At 51.2% G+C, this 18,611-nt stretch overlaps 1 protein-coding gene across 4 annotated transcripts in view; it reads left to right on the top strand.

The window, feature by feature from the left end:
* Positions 1-18,611, top strand: part of LOC149339354 (nephrin-like) — a 327,744-nt gene that overhangs the window by 273,916 nt on the left and 35,217 nt on the right. For all 4 annotated transcript variants that reach the window (XM_089548106.1, XM_089548105.1, XM_089548104.1 and 1 more), the window contains exons 3-8: positions 2,057-2,178; positions 2,758-2,815; positions 5,829-5,981; positions 8,244-8,411; positions 13,203-13,499; positions 14,371-14,582. In XM_089548106.1, the coding sequence (XP_089404232.1) occupies positions 2,057-2,178; positions 2,758-2,815; positions 5,829-5,981; positions 8,244-8,411; positions 13,203-13,499; positions 14,371-14,582 (1,010 nt within the window). The remainder of the gene's footprint in view (positions 1-2,056; positions 2,179-2,757; positions 2,816-5,828; positions 5,982-8,243; positions 8,412-13,202; positions 13,500-14,370; positions 14,583-18,611) is intronic.

The raw sequence follows: 18,611 nt of genomic DNA, 5'->3' as shown, positions 1-18,611 counted from the left end.
AAACCATTAATAAATAAATAAAATAAATATTGCCGCGACTGAGATGCCCACCCATGGCGGCGCAAACAGATCAACTTCCGTGGCCACCGCACGAGAGCTTTATGCTGTCACCGCAGCCGATTACGCCTCGTTTAAGTTAAACTGCAACACACTCTCGCGCAGTGCATTGCACATCGTCTGCTTCATTGACTAATACAACTAATGAACTAATATCGTCGTCAGACGTGCCGACGACCCTGCAAAGCAAAACCATGAGCCAATTAGGCTAAACACATGCTTTCGCACGTCCTGTCGGCTTAATTACGTTAAAATCCTGCCAATTTTTTAAGTGAACGCTTTACATATTCGCAATAGAATTACACAATTTTCGTCGTCGGCTCTCAGTGCTACAGTCAGTGCATCAGCTGCAAAGAGCATCTTGTGAGTTTTAAAAAGCACCTGGTAACGCTAAACTACAAAGGGTACGGAGACCCTGTGTAATTAAACTGATCACGATGGTTACGCGACTCTATGTCCTGCGATTCGATGACTGTCAGGAGGTTAAGAGCCAAGTTAATTTTGAAGTGTCTCTCTCCGAGCGCCTTAAAATGACTGGAGTGGATGCACAGTTTTTTTTTTTTTTAGAGCGCAGCTCTTTGGCGTCCGTTCCTGGGTTTCGCGTCGTCGTCGGCGTTGTCGTCGGCCTCGTAACCAGCTCCGCCCCCCTTTCATCCCCCCAGCGCTAGCAGCGACCGACTGATACCGCTGGATGCCGCTGACGCCGCTAGAGAGTCAAGATAACGTGACTGCATAGAACATCGTCGCCGCCATGCAGAAAGAGGAGGAAAGGGTCCCCCCCCCCCCCCCCTGTTCTTGTGTGGCGAATAGGGTGCTCTTCAGTTGCCGACGCGCCGGTTATTTCACGTAGGCCCCGGCACGTCGACGTGACCACCTTCCCACGGCTAGACCTGGTTCTTAGCGCTGCGGAAGCGAGGGTATCATATTGTTTGTGTCGGCATCGGCGGCGTTGTCCCTGAAACCAACTCCGCAGCTGGGGTTGACTCACTATCGGCGTCAGCGGCATCAGTCAGTCGCTGCTATCTCTTCCCTCCTTCCTTTATCGTGTTGTCCGCTTGCTGCGCGCGCTTCTGCCCCCATCGTTTGCCGCTGGGTGTACACGCCGCCCCCCTCCCCCCTCTTCCTGCGAAAAATAAAAAAAATTCTGTGATAGCGCATACATGTGTTGCTCGATTTCTTTGCCTCAATCTATCGCAAAGGTGAAACAGCTTATTTGCTGCGCTCAAATTTCGCATTAGGAAGTAACGTAATCGTCGGTAATTTTTTTTTTTTTTCAAATGGGCACCGCTAGGCAAGGTTAATGCTGTTCGCTTACCACCACTCTGATGTCTGAGCTCCTTTCAATCAAATCTTGCTCCATGTTTTCAGAACGTTGGGCGCTGAAAAATTCAAACAGTCCGTCTCGGTTGCTTACAAAACACATTTTCTCGCTGCCTGGGTTAAGATCCTCGTTCATCGTTTTTATCCAATCGTGTGCGGTATCCGTGCACGTAAAAAAAAAGAAAAGAAAGCAAAAGCGAAGTGCAGAAATACCGAAAAAGAGCCGAACTACCTCAGTGAGCCGCTTGACGTTTTGACAGGTGAGCTTGTCTTCGTCAAAGCAACCACTTTGCCGTTAGTGTTTCGGTTTTCATGAGCTCAGGTACTGACAGCATATTTCAGAAGGAGTTCATTCTTCCAGTTTTTTTTTTGTTTTCATGAGCAAAGAAAAAGAGAGGCAGTAGAGATTGAAAAACACGCACATCTGAAAGCGAGCACTCGGGAAGTATGGTGCGCACTGTGCGACAACGCGGCGCTCTTGGAGAGGTGCGCTGGCTCTGCGTTGACGTAGCTATGTGACGTATCTGATCCGGTCTGTATGCTAATTTGCTGTGAACTGAGACGCGACATCGTAGACTGAAAAAAAAAAAAAAAACTTCGAAGATATCTAGGTCGTGCCCCTTTGCTCGTTTTATTATTTTCGACCCCTGACCATGTCGTGTTGTGTTGCGTTTTGCAGGTTTCACCAGGACCATACCCGGCTACCCCCGGTACACCATGACCGGCGACCCCTCCCAGGGCGTTCACAACTTGAAGATAGAGAACGCCACTCTGGAAGACGACGCTGAATATCAGTGCCAAGTGAGCAAGATAAGATTCCTACGTCCTTCTGGCTTTTTTTTTTTTCAAAGAAGAAGAAAATTTGGCGGAATAGTGTGGAGCAGGATCTCATGTGTAGAACGCCACTTTAATGTCTAGTCAACAATGCTAGCCTAAGCCTTGTTCTATATCGGTCTTGTTTCTCAAGCTTTTTTCTTTTGAGACTTTGCGAGAGCGTAACAATAGCACGAGAAGTGAATAGTGAAGAATCGCGACGCTTTGTTTACACCACTAAGAAGTGTAGCTTTCATTCAAGATCCCTGTAAAAGACAGCAGTAATCCACTAGAGTTAACTACAGAGTTAGCTATAGATATTGTAGATTTAAGTTCAAAGTTTTCCAGCGCAACGGCACAAGGCCAAAGAAGGGAAGAAGGAGGACGAGAAAAAGGACGAACAAAGCGCTGACTGACAACTAGTAACTAGTAAGCAGTAAGCTTTATCATGTCACAGCACACTCTCGAAACACAGAACTCGAATTTGTCACTATGCTTTTACTGCTAGATTGGTTGTGCCCTCACTACCGCCGCTCTTCCTCATTGCTTTTTTTTTTCTCTCTTCAGGTTGGCCCCACCTCAGACCACAAGGCCATTCGGGCGGACGCTCACGTCACCGTGTTGCGTAAGTGGAATTGATTACTGGACTCTCCCGCCCTCCGAGCTAAGCTCATGCTTCAAAGCTGCCTGCAGCCGAAAGAAGTGCGGTGCCCAGCCAAAACGAACCAATGCTAAACGCTATATACGCGACGGGAGCACGCTCACATCGCCCTCGGGCCGTGATGTAAGGCCAGAACATCGGGTATAAATGAATACGCCGTCTCTAGTTTCTTTATCGCCTTGGGAGGAGCAGCACTTCATTCGCTCCTCGCCGTTGAGCAACGTCCAGCGATAAATCCAAGAGGCGAAACGGAACAAAACGACACAAAGGCCGGCGGCGGCCGCCAAAGAGGGCAGAGAAATGACAACTTTGGGGACGGGCGCATGAGAGTAGCGATGAAGAAGGGGAGAATGGGGAAGATAGGAAGGAGAGGGGTAGAGGGTGCGCGCTTCTTCGCGTTTCCCATCCGTCCATCTCTTCTGGACGGAGACTGCGTCTCCAGCGGCCTGTCACAACGGCCCGACGTATATATGTACGTGGCCGCCCGTGTCTGGGAACATCCGCGCACCCTAGCGGCGTCGACGCGCAGCTGCGGGAGACCGCGACCCGTAACGCACCGAGTCGCTCCGCCTACCCTGGTCATCAGGGGAGAAAGAATAGGCCTCGAAAGGGGGGAAAGACAAGAAGGAAATAGGAGAAAGCGGTCGCAAAAGAAAAACAAATAATAAATAGGCAGGGAACGGGTATACGGCGCAGAGAAGGCGCCAGCATCGGGCGCTCTATCCTTTAGCCCGTGGAAGCCCAACCTATAGCCCAGCCCAGAGCGGAGCCTCCAACGGTGCTGCGAAAGCCCGCAAAAATCCTCGCTCCTCCTTTCCACTTTCTTTCTCTCCCCAACGTTCTCCCGGCGATCCTGCAACGTAGGAGCGCGCCGCGGAGACGATTCATCATCTTCTGTCAAGCCGCATTACGCCAGTCATCCGCCGATCCCCAAGATTCTTCAACTTTTAAGCCGGGGAAAAAATGGAGGGGGGGGGGGGGATTGTTTTCTTTTTATTTACATTTCCTCTCTTCTTCCTTGTTCGCGCTCTTTTTTTTTTCACTTCTTCCTTGCTTCTTGCTGTTGGTTGTCATCGAAGCGGGCACGACCCTAACCGACTTTGCGTTTCTTGCCTTCCAAGCGTTTCTCTGCCCTCGGCGAAAAGCAGAGCTCTATCGCACTTGTGGCGGCAGCGTTGCTCGCTTTCAACGCTAGCTAGCATCGCCTAGCGGCTTTGACTGAGGTGATCTCGTCTCTTCAGAAGTGGAGACGGGTTATTTCCTCCTTTTTTTCTATTTTTGACTCTCAACCTTTCGAACTATGCAGGAAGTATTGGATGCATTGAACTTTTCTGTCTGGCTCCAAAAAAGCTGCGCACTGGCAGTCTAAAAATAAAACCGTTACGTAAAGTGACTAAGCGAGAACCCGCGAGTTGCTGTATATAAAATTTGCGTTTCTGAGTTTTCCTTTTCTTTTTAATTCAATTGGCGTTCACAAAGTGAACCCTCTTTTCGGATTTAAACCAAAACCGACATACATTACTTTCGAGAACTCAGCCCCTTCTTTTTGCTTGTGTCTTTGCGTGTGTGAAAAGAAGAAACCTCGAATAAAGCAGGTTCTACTTTAAGCTTATTTACTCGGCACCTGTTCTCTACTTCCTGCTCGTTCAATGTTCTTCGCGTAAAAGCAACCATTTTAACGCAGTGCGTCTCTGAAAGCCTCTTGCCTTTCGGTACCACTCGTAAGATTTAACTAACTAACTATCTTAATGCGATCGCATTAGAAGCCACACGGGGCCAAAATGCGTCGTCGGTCATAAAATTCGCCCATTAGCAGGAGGGAAGCGACGTCATAAGATCGGAGCATTCTTATTGGCTAGGGGAAAGTAACGTCACCATACTGGAGCATTATCATTGACTGGATGAAAGTGATGTCAGCAGACGGGGAAACTCCCACTGGCCAGGGTGAAGTGGCATCAGGAAATTGAAATGACATCATTACCTGTAAAAGAACCAACCGCTGCTCATTCTATCGCATTGTGGAAATGTAATGGGATTAGGTGTCCCTGAGAATATGGTTTCTGAAAAGAAATGTTTATTCTGCTTCCGTAGGATGCCGAGTTGCATTAACAGCGATAGTGTAGGTAACCCTCTGTCAAATAAATTGCAAAAATGCAGGTGGCAAGAAACAACTGCCAGGCAGTACTTATCGTTAATCTCCGCAGCAGATTCATCAGCAACTACCTCTGCTATTTAATAACCTTTAGGCACATCGCACTATCGGCAGCCTGACGATTAAGACATTGCGCAATTGAGCCTTTAGAGCTGCTTTCATCACCTTTTCTCATTCCACTTTTTTTCACTGAGGTTGTGTTGAGAAGGTTTTTCGACATACTAAATTATAGGTGTTGCCCTTTCTGCGGTTTCCGCGAAAGCCCAATGACAATAGGCTGACGCGCTGTTTCTTGTGCATTTATTCATTCACTCCGTTCATTTTCTTAGCAGCCCAGACATTTACAACCGCTCATACTTCTAACAATTCCATTTGCATTTCATGTTTCTTCTTTTGCGTCTTAGTTCTCGGTTAGGCCCTAATTTTAAGTCACTGCTTTAAGCCATCTTGCCAACCATGCGCCCTAACGTCGCAACCTGCGAGTACCGAATAAAACGCGGCAAAAGGATGTCTCGAGAGCGCCATCGTTTCGAAATAAGATCACTAGTCTGATTTACTATTTCCGTATATAGAACAACGTTTCGACGGATGCGTCAGTAAACGAACGTGAATCGAGAGTGAGAAATAAACGAAGAGCGGAATAGGCTCTGTGCGCTTGTTCGCGCACTGAGCGGATTCCACCAGCCCTTCGACTGTTCCCCGTATTCACGTTGCGGTCGGCAAAAAGCAAGGCTCCCGCCTTTGAAGCTCAAGGAGTGGCCAAAGATGGATTAGCTGACCCGTGATTTTTGTCTGTTTCCGTTTTTTTTTTTTTTACGTGCGCAGTGCCTCCTTCCTCCATTACCATCACAAACCATCCGAACGGCAGCAGCGTGGAAGTACGGAAATCGGAGTCCGTCAGGCTCACCTGCGTCGTTTCCCAGGCCAAGCCCGCGGCCCAGCTCAAGTGGTACCGAACGAACGTCGAGCTTCGACCCGGTACGTATACGCAGTCGACGGCCGAGAACGGAGTGTGTATGTGTGTGTGCGGGGGGGGGGGGGGGGGGGGTGCAGCTGGAAATGCTGAGAGAGCAACAGAACACTACGCCTGTTACGGTAAAAATAAACAAGCGAAAGAAAATAGAGGAACATACGCTACTGCTTTTGTGCCCACACCTTCTTACCTTTCGCACTTCCTATGCTCCCAGTCATGTTGGGCGTTTCTGTGTGCACTCCATCTCCCAGTGAAGCGTTGCAGAGGCAATCTTATCAAAGCCGTTCTTATGTTCCGATCGGTGAAATTGGCTTGTGTATGAAGGGTGCGTGTTCGCTAAACAATCACGCTAGTTATTCGGACGATATCTTACGCGCCGGTAAACCATCAACCATTTTGTTTGAAGAAAAGCTAATTAAGTTTGCCCAGTGACAGTGATACAGGCGAAATATGTTATCATATTCTCGCTCATCCGGCGAGCAAACACAGTTTTGCGGGCGTCAAATCACGGCACTCGAAATTGCCTGCCTCGCTTCTTGTTACGATAGCGCGTTTTAGCGGATCGGGAATCCAGCAGCGGTAGAGTACGCGGTAAACACAGACTGAGCACCAACTACACGCGCTCTCATTCGCGCTCGCGTGCATTCGTCGGGGACTTAGCGCGCGCAGCGCCAGCACAGTGGTGCGTTGGTCTGGCAAAACTCCTTTGCGCCTCCTTCTCCGAGTTAGCGTCCTTCGAGTGCTTAAAGCGCAAGGAGGAGAAAAGAGAGAATCTCTGCAAGAGGAGGCAGCCTTTTGTAGCAGCGGCGGCAGAGTGAAACACGAAACCACTGTACAAGAGCTCGCGGGGGTAATTGGACTCGTCCGGATTAAAAGTTAAACAAACCGGGAATGCTAATTAGCTGCTGCTCAAGCCAGGCAGCGCGCGGCCAACAAATACGGCACCTAAAGGATTCTCGTTTGCTGCGACTTAATTGCGCCTCAGCAGGACGGGGTCGTTAGCTTCGACGCCGCGCTCGGCCTGCCAGGGCTTGTCACAGTCAACGAGAAGCGAATGCTTGTGTTTTTTTTTTGCTTACCACGCGTACAGCGAGGCAAAAACAAAAGGAAACAAAAATATCGAGAGCAAAAAATACAGAAGCCACGTTCGAGATTGCTTCTACGTCGAGACACATTATTCAGGTCAAGGCTGCGAACTTTTTTTGCAGTATCGGCGTTCTCTGTGCAGTTTTGTTTCTCAAGTTTAGCTGTCTCAAGTTTCTACTCATTCTTCCATTTAGATGAGGGTTCACGCGCGTACCAATATCGGCATTATTCAAGAAGAACATGCGCCGAAGTATCGGGCATTCGTCATAAGCGTAGTCTTTTCGGGGTTAAGCTATAAAAGATGGAATGTGGTAACTGTCGGGTAAGAAGATTCGAACTGAAGCTTTGCATGCACACAGGTGTGTATTGGTGCCTCTCATCGCCTTCCACCTTCTTTGGGCTGCTTCCCTAGAACATTACAGTGCGTGGAGCCTACTAACAAAATCGATCAATCGACAGCGCTAGAAGAACCAGTTTGGAGCGCTACGCATACATTCAGTCACGGCTGGCGAGCTGCGAGAAGGGAAACTATAAGCTTGAGCGACAGCCTCTACAAGCTTGTTATTCTCACGCGCTGACGACCCAAGCGCACAAGCCGCCTCCTCGCGTGGTTTCCAATGCACTACAGACAGGTTGTGAGACAACGCACATGACATGTTGCTGTTAATGCGCCCAGGTTGCGACGACAGGTAGCGCCTGTTCATGCGTCTGGTCGATGTATGGATGGACTTTATTCGCATCATCTTTGAATCGGGGCGGTGACTAGCGCCACCGTGCCTGAAGCGGGACACAACTCAAGGACGAAGCGGCGAGCGCCCATAAATGGAGGCCCTCCAGGCAGTGGCGTCGACTGACTGTCGTGACGTCGTGCGTAATCCCCTGACACTCGCAAGCGTGACAGGGGGCTTTCAGATCACGTGCATTAACAACGGTTTCAGCTGATGACCACGACGTCACGACAACCGGTTGACGTCATTGGCTAGAAGGTCTCCTTTGAGGGACGTCTGCTGCTTCGTTCTTGAGTTGTATCCGGCTGCATAGTAACCTTAAATGCCATTCTTACTGAGTTGAGCCACCGCCGTCTCTTGTGAATTATTCCTGATGTCTGAGCGTGTGGAATGTTCCTACTGTACTTTCTGAAACCGTGTGTGTTGCACCATTCCTCCTCTCTCTCACCGCAGACAACGTGCACTACAGCGTGGAGGAGAGCGAGGGTGGCCGCCAGAACGCCATCAGCAGCCTGACGCTGTCCCCGGACCCGGACGACAATGGCGTCACGTACTCCTGCCAGGCCGTGCACCCGGCACTGCAGACACCGCTCTCCACCTCCGTCAAGCTGGGCGTGCTCTGTGAGTGTGCGCGCGAAATAGCCGCGTGGGAGGAGGCAGTTCACTACCCTCGGTCAGCTGCGCCCCACTTTTCTTCTGAGTGCAACCCATTTGTCGGTGCAGAGACCCTCTCACATAGAGAGCCAACGTCCGCGTGATATTGGGGCTTCAAATCTATCAGCCAGCCAGGCGTCCGTTTCGTATACAAGGATGCGCGTTGCAACCCCCATTCGAACCCGCCGAGATAGGAGAGCGAAACCGCGGTATAATTTCTCAATACGCGTGAGCTTGCATACGAGGGGCCACTTCGTTTGATCGTCAAACTCGACCGAAATAAGCGACGCGTCACGAGACCCCTAGCCAATCCTGTGTGCAAGCTGAAGCCCTGTGCTGGAGCTCGGACGTTATACGTATGTCAACGCCTTCTTACCTGCAAATGCGGCAGCCCTCAAGTTGTACAGGCTACGTCTGCGACGGCCTGGGACTTTCAGAGGAGTATCGTTGTTTGTCGTGCTTGCTACCAACCGCATTCCTCTATTTCCTCGTTTACTTTACCCCCCCCCCCCCTCATCCCCTCATCCCTCTTCCCCAGTGCAGGGTAGCGAGCCGTAACACCCTTCTGGTTAACCTCCCTGCCTTTCCTCTACCACTTCTCTGTCTCTCCCTCTCTCTCTCTCTCAGGCAAGGAAGAACGTGGAAGCAGAATTAAACAATAACAACCGTTTCTCGAAGTGCTAGCGCAAGTCATTGCCCTTTGAGATCACGTATCCTTTTGAGATTACCATGCTAGCGTTGAGTTTCGGTTTGTAGCCCGCCTTCTTCGTGACGCCTCGTCTTTACGAGCGCGTAACATTAATCAGTGTTTTCTCACGACTGATCACCACGATGCGAGGGCCTCACGTGACAGCGAAACCGTCGTTGCAAAGTTCAAACTTCACTCCGTAACTACAAACTTTAGTACATTGTTTAAACGATAGCGGAAGCGTTTCACTATTCTGGGAGTTTAGAAGTTTGCGCGCGCGCCGCGGGGACCCGACGTTTCTTTCTAAGCAAACTTTGCGTTCCTTGTCGCCGAAGAAGCTACGCGACATCACAGCGAACGCGGTGGACGAGACGAGACAGCAGCTTGAGGGCGCGAGCAAAGGCCGCGGCTGTGAAGTGCGCCCATCGGCGGCCAGCCGCGATGCTGGCGGCGGCGGAGATTCAGACTTTAATCGCATAAATTACGCCGCGAGGAAAATTGGAAGAGGCTCTCCCCTTCCCACGCCCGGCTGCAGCGGGGGCGCGCGACCCACCCGCGTTTAGGCCCGAAATTTAATTTGCAAATGCGCGGCCTGGCGGCGGCAGCGGTCTCCCGCACTGCGGCCTAGATTCGCGCCAGTCTGCCTTCCGGCCTCCGCGTTGTTTTCCCGGTCAACCGAGTGCTTTACCTGCGTCACCTGACTAGTACTGGTTATACATCCAGTCGTCGCGCGCGAACGTGGCGCGCCAGCGATTCTAATCACCGGAAACGAGACGCAAGCTGTCATATGAGTAATGGGGTGTCCTCTGAAAGTTGATTCGACTGCGGTTAGGTGACTTAACATGAACTGGTGGGTTGTTATTGAGGGCGCGCGTTCTGGTAGAAGCGGCGGTCCTGAGCGAACTGAAAACGCGTCAGGTGCACCGGAGACAGATTCTCCATTGCAGAACACACGCACGCACGCACCCCCTACACACACACCACACACACACACACACACACACACACACACACACACACACACACACACACACACACACACACACACACAGGAAATACTGTGGAAGTGTTGTGGCATTTGTTTGGAGCAAGGATTAACTTAAATTTGCAACGAAAGGTTACCGAGGTACAAGCTAAAAAATGTTAAATGTTGCCCTTCAAAAATCGCCACCTTAATTAGAGTATTTGTGTGGGCACTGAACCATGGCATTCAGGTAAAACAATAAAGTACCAGAGGCGCAATGATGCGAATGCTAGTCGGGGAATGTTCTTCTGCGGGGTCCCAAAGCAATGAAAAATAACTGAAAATTGCGATGAATCTATGGCATATATAACACCCGTTACTGCGGCTCAACAGCTCACGCAAAGCAACCATTGCTTTCCGCTTTTTAAAAATATTTTGATGTGTAGTCCTATCTAGTACTGCTATAAGGCAGCTTTTACCGAATATACCCCGCTCTCCTATCTCCTATATACAGTAAGGTGAAACAATCCTTCAAAGCGCACCGACTTGGAAAGGTTCTATAATACTGTCGATTTTTTTTCCCTATTTACCTCCATGTCCTCGGACAAATACCGATTTCGAAAGGTTCATCTTTCTTCTCTTTTTTTTACTCTGTGAGCGATCAGTGGAAGGAGGACAGTTTCGCCATTTTCCTTATTTGTCAAGGGCTCAGGACGAAGTGAGCTTCGAAATCGCAGATAAACGCAAAGAATAAGACAGGGCTAGCGAGGTTGGCCCGGCCGGTCCCGGCGTATATACAGTCATATATAATGCAGAGAAGGCGTTCACTTCGGAGCTGCGCAGACGGCATACCGCGCAGCACCGCCGCCAACCCAACGGAATTCCATGAAACGTGATCTGCTTACATTCTGCCGCCGCCACCAAGGCACGGGGGAAGCTCTCCCCAAGAAGGAGAAGCAGCAGGCGGAAGGGAAAGCGATGAAGGATCGCTTTTCAGGAGCACGAAAGATGGCCGGACAGGAGGCAAGACGCGTGAGGAAAGAGTAAAGCCGGGAGGAGTTTGGGGAAAAAAAAGGAAATAAGAAGGAAAAATAACGGGGCTCACACCGAGACGGCAGAAAACAGTGTGCAGAGACGCGCAGCAATACGTGCGATGGCACGGAGATGAAAGAACTCCCGAACGTCCAGTCTTCTCCCTATATACCCACCGCCTATCCCCTAGCCCGTCCGCCCTTCCTTCCCCTGACTGCCTTTTTCCCCTTTCTTTCCCGCGACGGGTCGTCCCTCCGAGGAGGCCACGTCCCTCGTCGAATCTGTGGCCTGGATACCGGATCACTTTCGGGAGTTTCTTCTCCCTCTCCTTCTTTCCCCCTTTCTCTGGCCCGGCCGAACTGCCGCTGTGCGTGAGGGATAGAGAGGAAGATTGTGTCCGATAGAAGGCCGCCGCCACCGCGGCCGCATCAGCTTTGGGAAGCCGAGCCGATTTCTGGCGCCCACTGAGTACCGCCGGCCTGGCCACGCTGCCTCCGAGGATGCTGCTCTCTTCCGCCGTGAAAAGGATGAGGCCCATCGTCATTGCTACACGTGTGGCAGCCAGGACAATGGAAGAGGCTGCGGGAGCGGCTCGGATTCGCGATGATTCCCCGGCTTGCTCGTCATGATGCCGGTCGACGATGAGGCTTTTTTTGGAATGAAGCAGTTGTGAAGACGCCGGTGAGATGGGGAGAGAGAAAGGGGTGGAAGGGGGTACTCTCCATGGTACCTTGCCCGTGTGCGTGACGTTGTTGTGCGTAGATGCACTCGTGCAGTTGTAACGGAAGCCTGCACTGATAAGAGCAAACAACGAGCGATACTGATTATCTAAATGTATTTCAGCCTTACTTTGTGACGTTTCCACGCCACGGAGGACTGCTTAAGCGGCTCTTTCAATCAGCAGTTGTGATTATTCTGGCAAAAGAGAGCATGATCAAAAGAGTTCGCAAACGTGGTTCCTGTGCGGAATGGTGGTTTGGCGGACGACTCGGTACCATAAAACAGGATACCGGATAAATACATAATTCGTTCTGGTCGCCGATTGCGACTACTGTTATGTCCTTCATTATTTATTTCAGTGATTTCAGATATTCTCAGGGTAAGAATCGTTACTGAGGAAGGTGGCTACAAAAGTAATCATTTTCCTCAAAAATTTGGTGAGCTCGGTGTATTTTGGTTGGCCACTCGTTAGGTAATTATTTATCACTTGCTGATTTCTTCACAACATGAATTCTAAAGAGTGGGCGACGGAAGTAGGCAGTTACTTATCACCACTAGCAATAAATAAAAGGAACCAATGTACCAGTTAAGTAATTGTATCGTTCTTTTCGTTGATAATATTTATTACGATTTTGTTATTGGCATTAATCATTGTCGTCGCCCTGTGCCACGGAATTCCTCTTTGCAAGCGGAAGGCTATTACACGTGACGCAAAAAATGGTTGCGACAGTGAGTTATTGCGCGAAACTTTGCCAGGGTTATACACGAAGGACGAGATACGACGGTCCTTGTTCTCACAAGCTGCTTCTACACGTGTCCGTAATAAACCGTCGAAAAAAAAAAAGGAACTGCGACATAATGTTTTCTAGCGCAGTTCAAGAACCACTAAGGATAACGGCCGCTCCGTCCACATCATGATTTTCCTACGACTGTTCTTTGATGAGGAAAACAGCAACAACAAAAAATAAATCCGCGCATAACTTCACTGGACCATTCCTTGCGAGGTCGTTACAGTGATACAGAGCCGTAATTTCAAAAACGGGTTCTCCATGCTCTTGCTCTCAGCGTACGAAATCTGCTTACGGGCTTTCATATTTCATCACTAAGAGGCGCTTCTTTAAGAGTCGAAGCGTTCACGTGGCGAGTCCGAAGTAGTTACAGCTCAGGTAACAGCTACGAGCCTTGTGCTTCTCGAAAGCGGAGCGTGGATGGTGGTGGTCGAATTTCGAAGTGAGATTTTAGGAGAACAGTTACGAGACTAAAGAAGGAATCCTGCCGCCGAAAGATCAAATCAAGAGACGTATACGTGATAATGTGCTAAGGTTGGTTCGGCGCGTTTGCTCTCTCGGTGCAGTCGCCCCCGGCCCTCCCGAGATCCACGGCTACACGGAGGGCGAGACGATCCGCATGGGTGACACGACGACGCTTCGCTGCATCTCTCGCGGCGGCAACCCGCTGGCTCAGCTCGTCTGGTACCGCAACCAGGAGCGCCGCGTGGTGGACAGCTCGTACACGACGAGCGGCCGCGAGTCGGTCAACACGCTTACCTTCGTGGCCAACTCGTCGGACAACAACGCCGTCTACCAGTGCGCCGCCACCAACCTGGTGGCGCCTGAACCAATGACGGCGTCAGTGCGCCTCACCGTGCTGTGTGAGTGCTCCCACTATGTATACGTACGCGACCACGGTTGCTACGCTGCAAACGGATACGGCAACCAGGAGCAACAGACGGGTTTTGTTAGCTATTGCTACCGTAACTCGGCTGAGGCTTATTACCTCTGTAATATTAATCACAAAGTGAACAACGGGGGAGGCAAGTCTCAGGGTGCCTGTCAACGTTACGGCAAGAGGGCTTGTCTTGGTCTAGGCAACAAGTCTAGGCGACAAGCGTTTCGACGACTCCTCTTGTCGAAACGCCGCCAAGCGCCCTGAGGCTTGCCTCTCCCCTGTTCAATTCGTGATTATCAAGAATCACCTCCCCACCCTCTCTGTACCAAGGACTCTGATATTAGTCTTGAAACCGCTCTTGTCACAATACATTGTAAAAAGCTGCAAGGCCACTGTAACCTAGACTATGCAGACTCTTCTTATCGAGGGCTACCATTCAGTTTGCGTCTTTAAACGACGTTCGCTACAAGACTCGGCTACAATTGGGTTTATAAAGGCCGAGAAGCTTTTTGTTACGAAACCGCTGCATGAGCACGATCAGCCTTAGATCTGCTACATGCTTGCCGGGCAAATGCGGAAAAATGCTTAATACTGAGTGCGAAGCACTCATCGCCTTTGTTAAGAATATTTGAAAATTATTCTTCTAAACGAGCAATAGTAAGACATAACATGCCTAGCGCATGAATTGAGCCTAGATGCGCTTATTCTGGGATGCTATTGGCCGCTAGGACAACGAACCGATAGCAGAAAGTAAAGTTATAAATTCGGTCGCAGGCGTTATCGGCCGTGTCTGTTCGCGATGGTCAGGGGCACGCAGTTTCACACAGTGCCTACGGCTTCTCGCGTGAACGCAGTCGCCCCCTCAAAGGTGAAGGTCCGCGGCCCCAAGGAAGCCAAGGCCGGCGACCAGGTGAACATGCGCTGTACCACGGAGCGCAGCAACCCTCCAGCCAATGTGACGTGGGTGGTGGACGGCCGGCCCTTCGCGTCTGTCTCCACCATCAGCTCCGATCCCAAGGGCGGATGGGTCACCACTTCGAACATCACCGTCAATATCACAGGACAGGTGAGCGGTCTTCTTTTCGAGCATAGGTAACTGGCCTACTGTTCTTCTTACGCACCCTCCCCTGCCCGTCCTCAGCATTCATTATCAATGAGATGGCATTAAAAGCCTCAATAGGACGAAAAAAATGTGTCAACGGTCATAAAGCTCGCCCATTGGCTGGAGGAAAGTGACGTCACCAGAAAGCATAACTCTAATTGGATGGAGGGTAGTGACGCCACCAGACCTGAAGGACGTCACTTTCGGTAAAGGCAACGACAAGCTCCAAAGCCGTTGCATTACCAAGGCGTCTTCGTAAATTGTATAGTGCGCTACCGCTAAAGCCTCCACTCGCTGATTTCGCCGATCTTTGTCTAAAGCCTGCCTGACCTTGAAAACTAGGCCTCACGACGAAACCGAAGTGCCAGCGTACCTAACTCGCATTTGGCCTAACCACGCTAAACCGTCCGTAATTTTTTTTTCCTTTGCAGCTACATCACCAGCAGCAGCAGTACATTGAAAATCCCAGTTCGTAAGAGTTCGCGAGATGTAGCTCCTATTCTGAATTGTCGCGCCCTCGCGCGTTCTTTCTGCTAAGCCTCGTTGACGCACTCGTCGCGAAAAAGCTTTCTTCGAATTCTGCGAGGAGGCACCGAGCAACAAACACAGCGCCAATCAGAGCAGCATCTCCGCTTCGGCTGAAAACCGTTCCTTAAAGTCTGCTGTCGGACTAAGTGCGTTGTTCCTCCCCTTTGGCAGGAAGGCAAAGACGGAAACCGGTAATAGAAGCCACCTTTGATACGTCCCTTGCCAGAGAGTGAAAGCGGACGGAGGCAGGAGGGAGGAAAAGAAGGGGGACGCAACAAGAGCGCGTGTGTCACAGCAGCAAATAAATCACCCGAGGAAGCGAAAATTCTCGCTTTGTTCCGCGTGACAGTCCTCGCTCCACATTTTTTCGCCTTCTTCTTGTCTCTCAACTTTCGCTTTCAAGCGGCGACTGTCGCTCCCTCTGCGACAGACACTCTTGGTCCTTCTTCGTCCCCGCAGACAAGCGAAAGGATGCCCCGGGGCTATCCTTTCGTGCCGCTCCCCAGGCCGGAGATAGGGCCCGGTGATAGGGACCGACCGTGCAGCGTTGCCCCTCTTTTCGCATCTTCAGCTGATTTCACCCGTGTCGAGGAGCTCCTCCGAGGGCCTCTTCCCTTTTTTTCTTTACAGCCTGTATTTCTTTCATTTTTTTTCCCTTTAATGTCCCCTTCTCTCACGCACAATGCTCTGCGCGAAACCCTTGGTCCTACGACACGCTCCCTCTCCCTCCCTCGTTTCCTGGGGAGGAGTTCGAGAGAGCGAGCTGCTGAGGAGCTGCCGAGAAGTCGCCACGCTTGATTTGTCCGAGCGCGCTCCGGTACCAACGCGCATTCCGCGCGCTGCGCCAGGGTGCCTGTGTGTGCGTGCGTATGTGTAGGTATTAAGCGCCCGGGGCTGGGCCGGCCCATGGCGCGAAGAGCTGCTCCAAGTGAAGGGGCGGGCTGCTGGGTAGGCGCAGCGAGGCAGGCGTTGGCTCGCCTCGCTCCAAGGTGGAACAGCGGCGAGAAATCAGAACGGAGAGCGCACCACGGTGCGGACCCCAGAGCGTGGAGCAAGCCGGCACACCGCGGCCTACAGCTCTTCCCCTGCTCGTTCCCTCTAAAAAAGAGTAAAGAAACCAAAACGGGAATAGTAGTCGCGAATGGGAGTAGGAAAGGGTGGAAATAAAGTGTCGAAGGAAACTGCGCAGAGTTGGCCGCCCAAACGCGCGCGGACCTGGAAGCGGACAGGAAAAACAAAGAAAGGCAAGACGCAGAGCAAGTAGTAGATCGAGATGAGACGACGCGGGAGGAAAGGGGGGGGGGGGGGGGGGAGCACGGGAGAGCCGCCGCCGCCGCGGCGCGCGCGCCGATTGGATGACCGAGTGCTGCCGCCGTCGCAACGCTGCGCCGGCCGAGTGCGACGACGACTACTCCTCTTCGCGTGCTCGCCTCTCGTCGGTTGGCTCCCATTAAAATCTCATCAAGAAGCGACATCCAGAAAACGATGGGGAAAATGGACAAATCGCGAGCGGAAGCTGCAACAATCGCCTCGAGGGGTAGTGCGCTGCGCGCCTCTTTCGCTGTTGCTGCTACTGCTTCGGGTCTTTCCTACCCACATTTTGTGTCCCGGCTCTTTTTATGTTTGTGCGCGGTTTAGTTTTCGTCTACGGGTAATACTTTCTCTCTCTCTTCATCTCGCCTCTCTGACCATTCTTGCTCTTCTTTCTTTCTTTTTTTATCTCCAGTTCCCTTTTCTTTTTTCATCGCACGAGGTGCAGCTCCGAGGCGTAGCGCGCCAGAGGCGGACGACGAGACGTTTATATCTCTTCTCCCCGGTTCCTGTATCCCCCCCGCTAAATATAATGTCCCTGCAGTTCAGCGTGCCTTTGTGAAATCACCACGCTGCGATGACTACGTTAAAGTTGAGCAAGAAAGGAAGCTCGGCACAAAAAAAGAGAGAAGCAAAATAAGGAGCAACGCTAAACGAGCTCGAAAGACAATAACGGGCAGCTACTCTATAGTCGTCGTGGAGGGGGACGCCAACGAAGCATGAAGCGAGGGATGGAGCTCGCTGCCGCCGTATTCGACGCGCGACGATATAATATTTTCCCGGCCAAGTGAGCGTCTCGCTGAGTCCGTTGAGTCACGATTGAAATCAGAGACGTAATTCTTAAAACGTTTATGTTCTGGGATGAAGCGCTGGTTGAAATTGTGTTCCCGCTGCAATGTTAAACTGCACAGGGAGTGTTCCCTTCAGTGTCAAGAATAATTCATGGTTATGTTTTGCGCAAGGTCTACATTTTGTTTCCGTGCAAGAATGCACGTGCTGCGGTAAAGTAGTCTGGTATTGAATGTCGTGATCACACAGCTACAGAAGCACAGCGCAGATTGAGCCGAATACATTATATTCATATTGCGTGACTTTGCCCGCAGAGGCACGCGGAGTCTTCCCAGTTGAAAATATACAAAACTTGATTTTCAAGAGGCAGTTACGAAATGAGGTTGCCAGGAAACCAGTTTGCGGAGATGATGATTGTAACACGATTGTAGCATTTCACGTAAGTCACAAAAAGTCACCTTCTTTGTTCCTTCGACAGTAGCACCATACAAAAAAAAATTGATTTTGCATTCTCGTTATCGCCCAATGTTGTGCCATTCCTTTCTATTTTCGTTCCGGTGCACTCAGCTGCCAAAACAACGACTTCCTGACCTTTTTCTTATTCGTCACTAAAAGCACCTGTCCTCACTTTTCACTCCTCCCTTCTCCATTCATTTCCGGAGCCTGAAAACGAGTTAGAGGACCAACTCAGAAAAAAAAAGCCATGCAAAGCTTCAAGCGCGTCTTCTCTGCCTTTTAAGCAAACGACCAACTCAATGCATGCGAAACAAACTGCGAAAGCTTCGACTCAACACGATAACCCCGACGACGTCGAGGGAAGCGCCATCTAGGGACGAACCAACGCGGCGTGTGCTCACCTTGCAGACGCCGTCGGCACGCTGTCGCGGCGCATCACATATGCATGGCGCGCCGACATGACGGAAACTAATGTCCCCCCTTCGCTGTTCCATCGAAGCGGCGCGCCAGCGCTGCGGCCAAAAGTGAGGAGAGCAGAGACAAGCGCGCAGCGCGCGCCAAAGATCGCGCCGTCGCCTCCGCTTGGCCCAGATTGGAAACCAGAGCGCGACCCGCCGCTGGCTCTTCTAATGGCCCTGCCGCGGCGCGCAATCCATCTATGCCAGCGGCTCTTTTACTATTCAAACTGCGCCTCGCCTCGGTTGCAATCAGGAAGAGAACAAGATGAATCGAAGACAGCTTTTTTGGAGCCGATGCTCGCACGCTGCCGCCACGAGGGCTGCCGTATGGCCTCGGGCAAGCCTGGACTCCCGACTCATCCCTCCCTCCCACTCCCCACACCCCCTCCCCCGCAAACTCCAGCCACTCTCCTTTTAGAAAACGATAGCAACGTCGGCGGCGCTGGCAGCG

The sequence above is a fragment of the Amblyomma mixtum genome, chromosome 6 (assembly GCF_055824585.1).
Source record: "Amblyomma mixtum isolate Tamu chromosome 6, ASM5582458v1, whole genome shotgun sequence".
Classification (NCBI taxonomy): Eukaryota; Metazoa; Arthropoda; class Arachnida; order Ixodida; family Ixodidae; genus Amblyomma; species Amblyomma mixtum.
The sequence above is the reverse complement of the archived record's forward strand: the minus strand, read 5'-3'. Positions and strand labels throughout refer to the sequence as shown.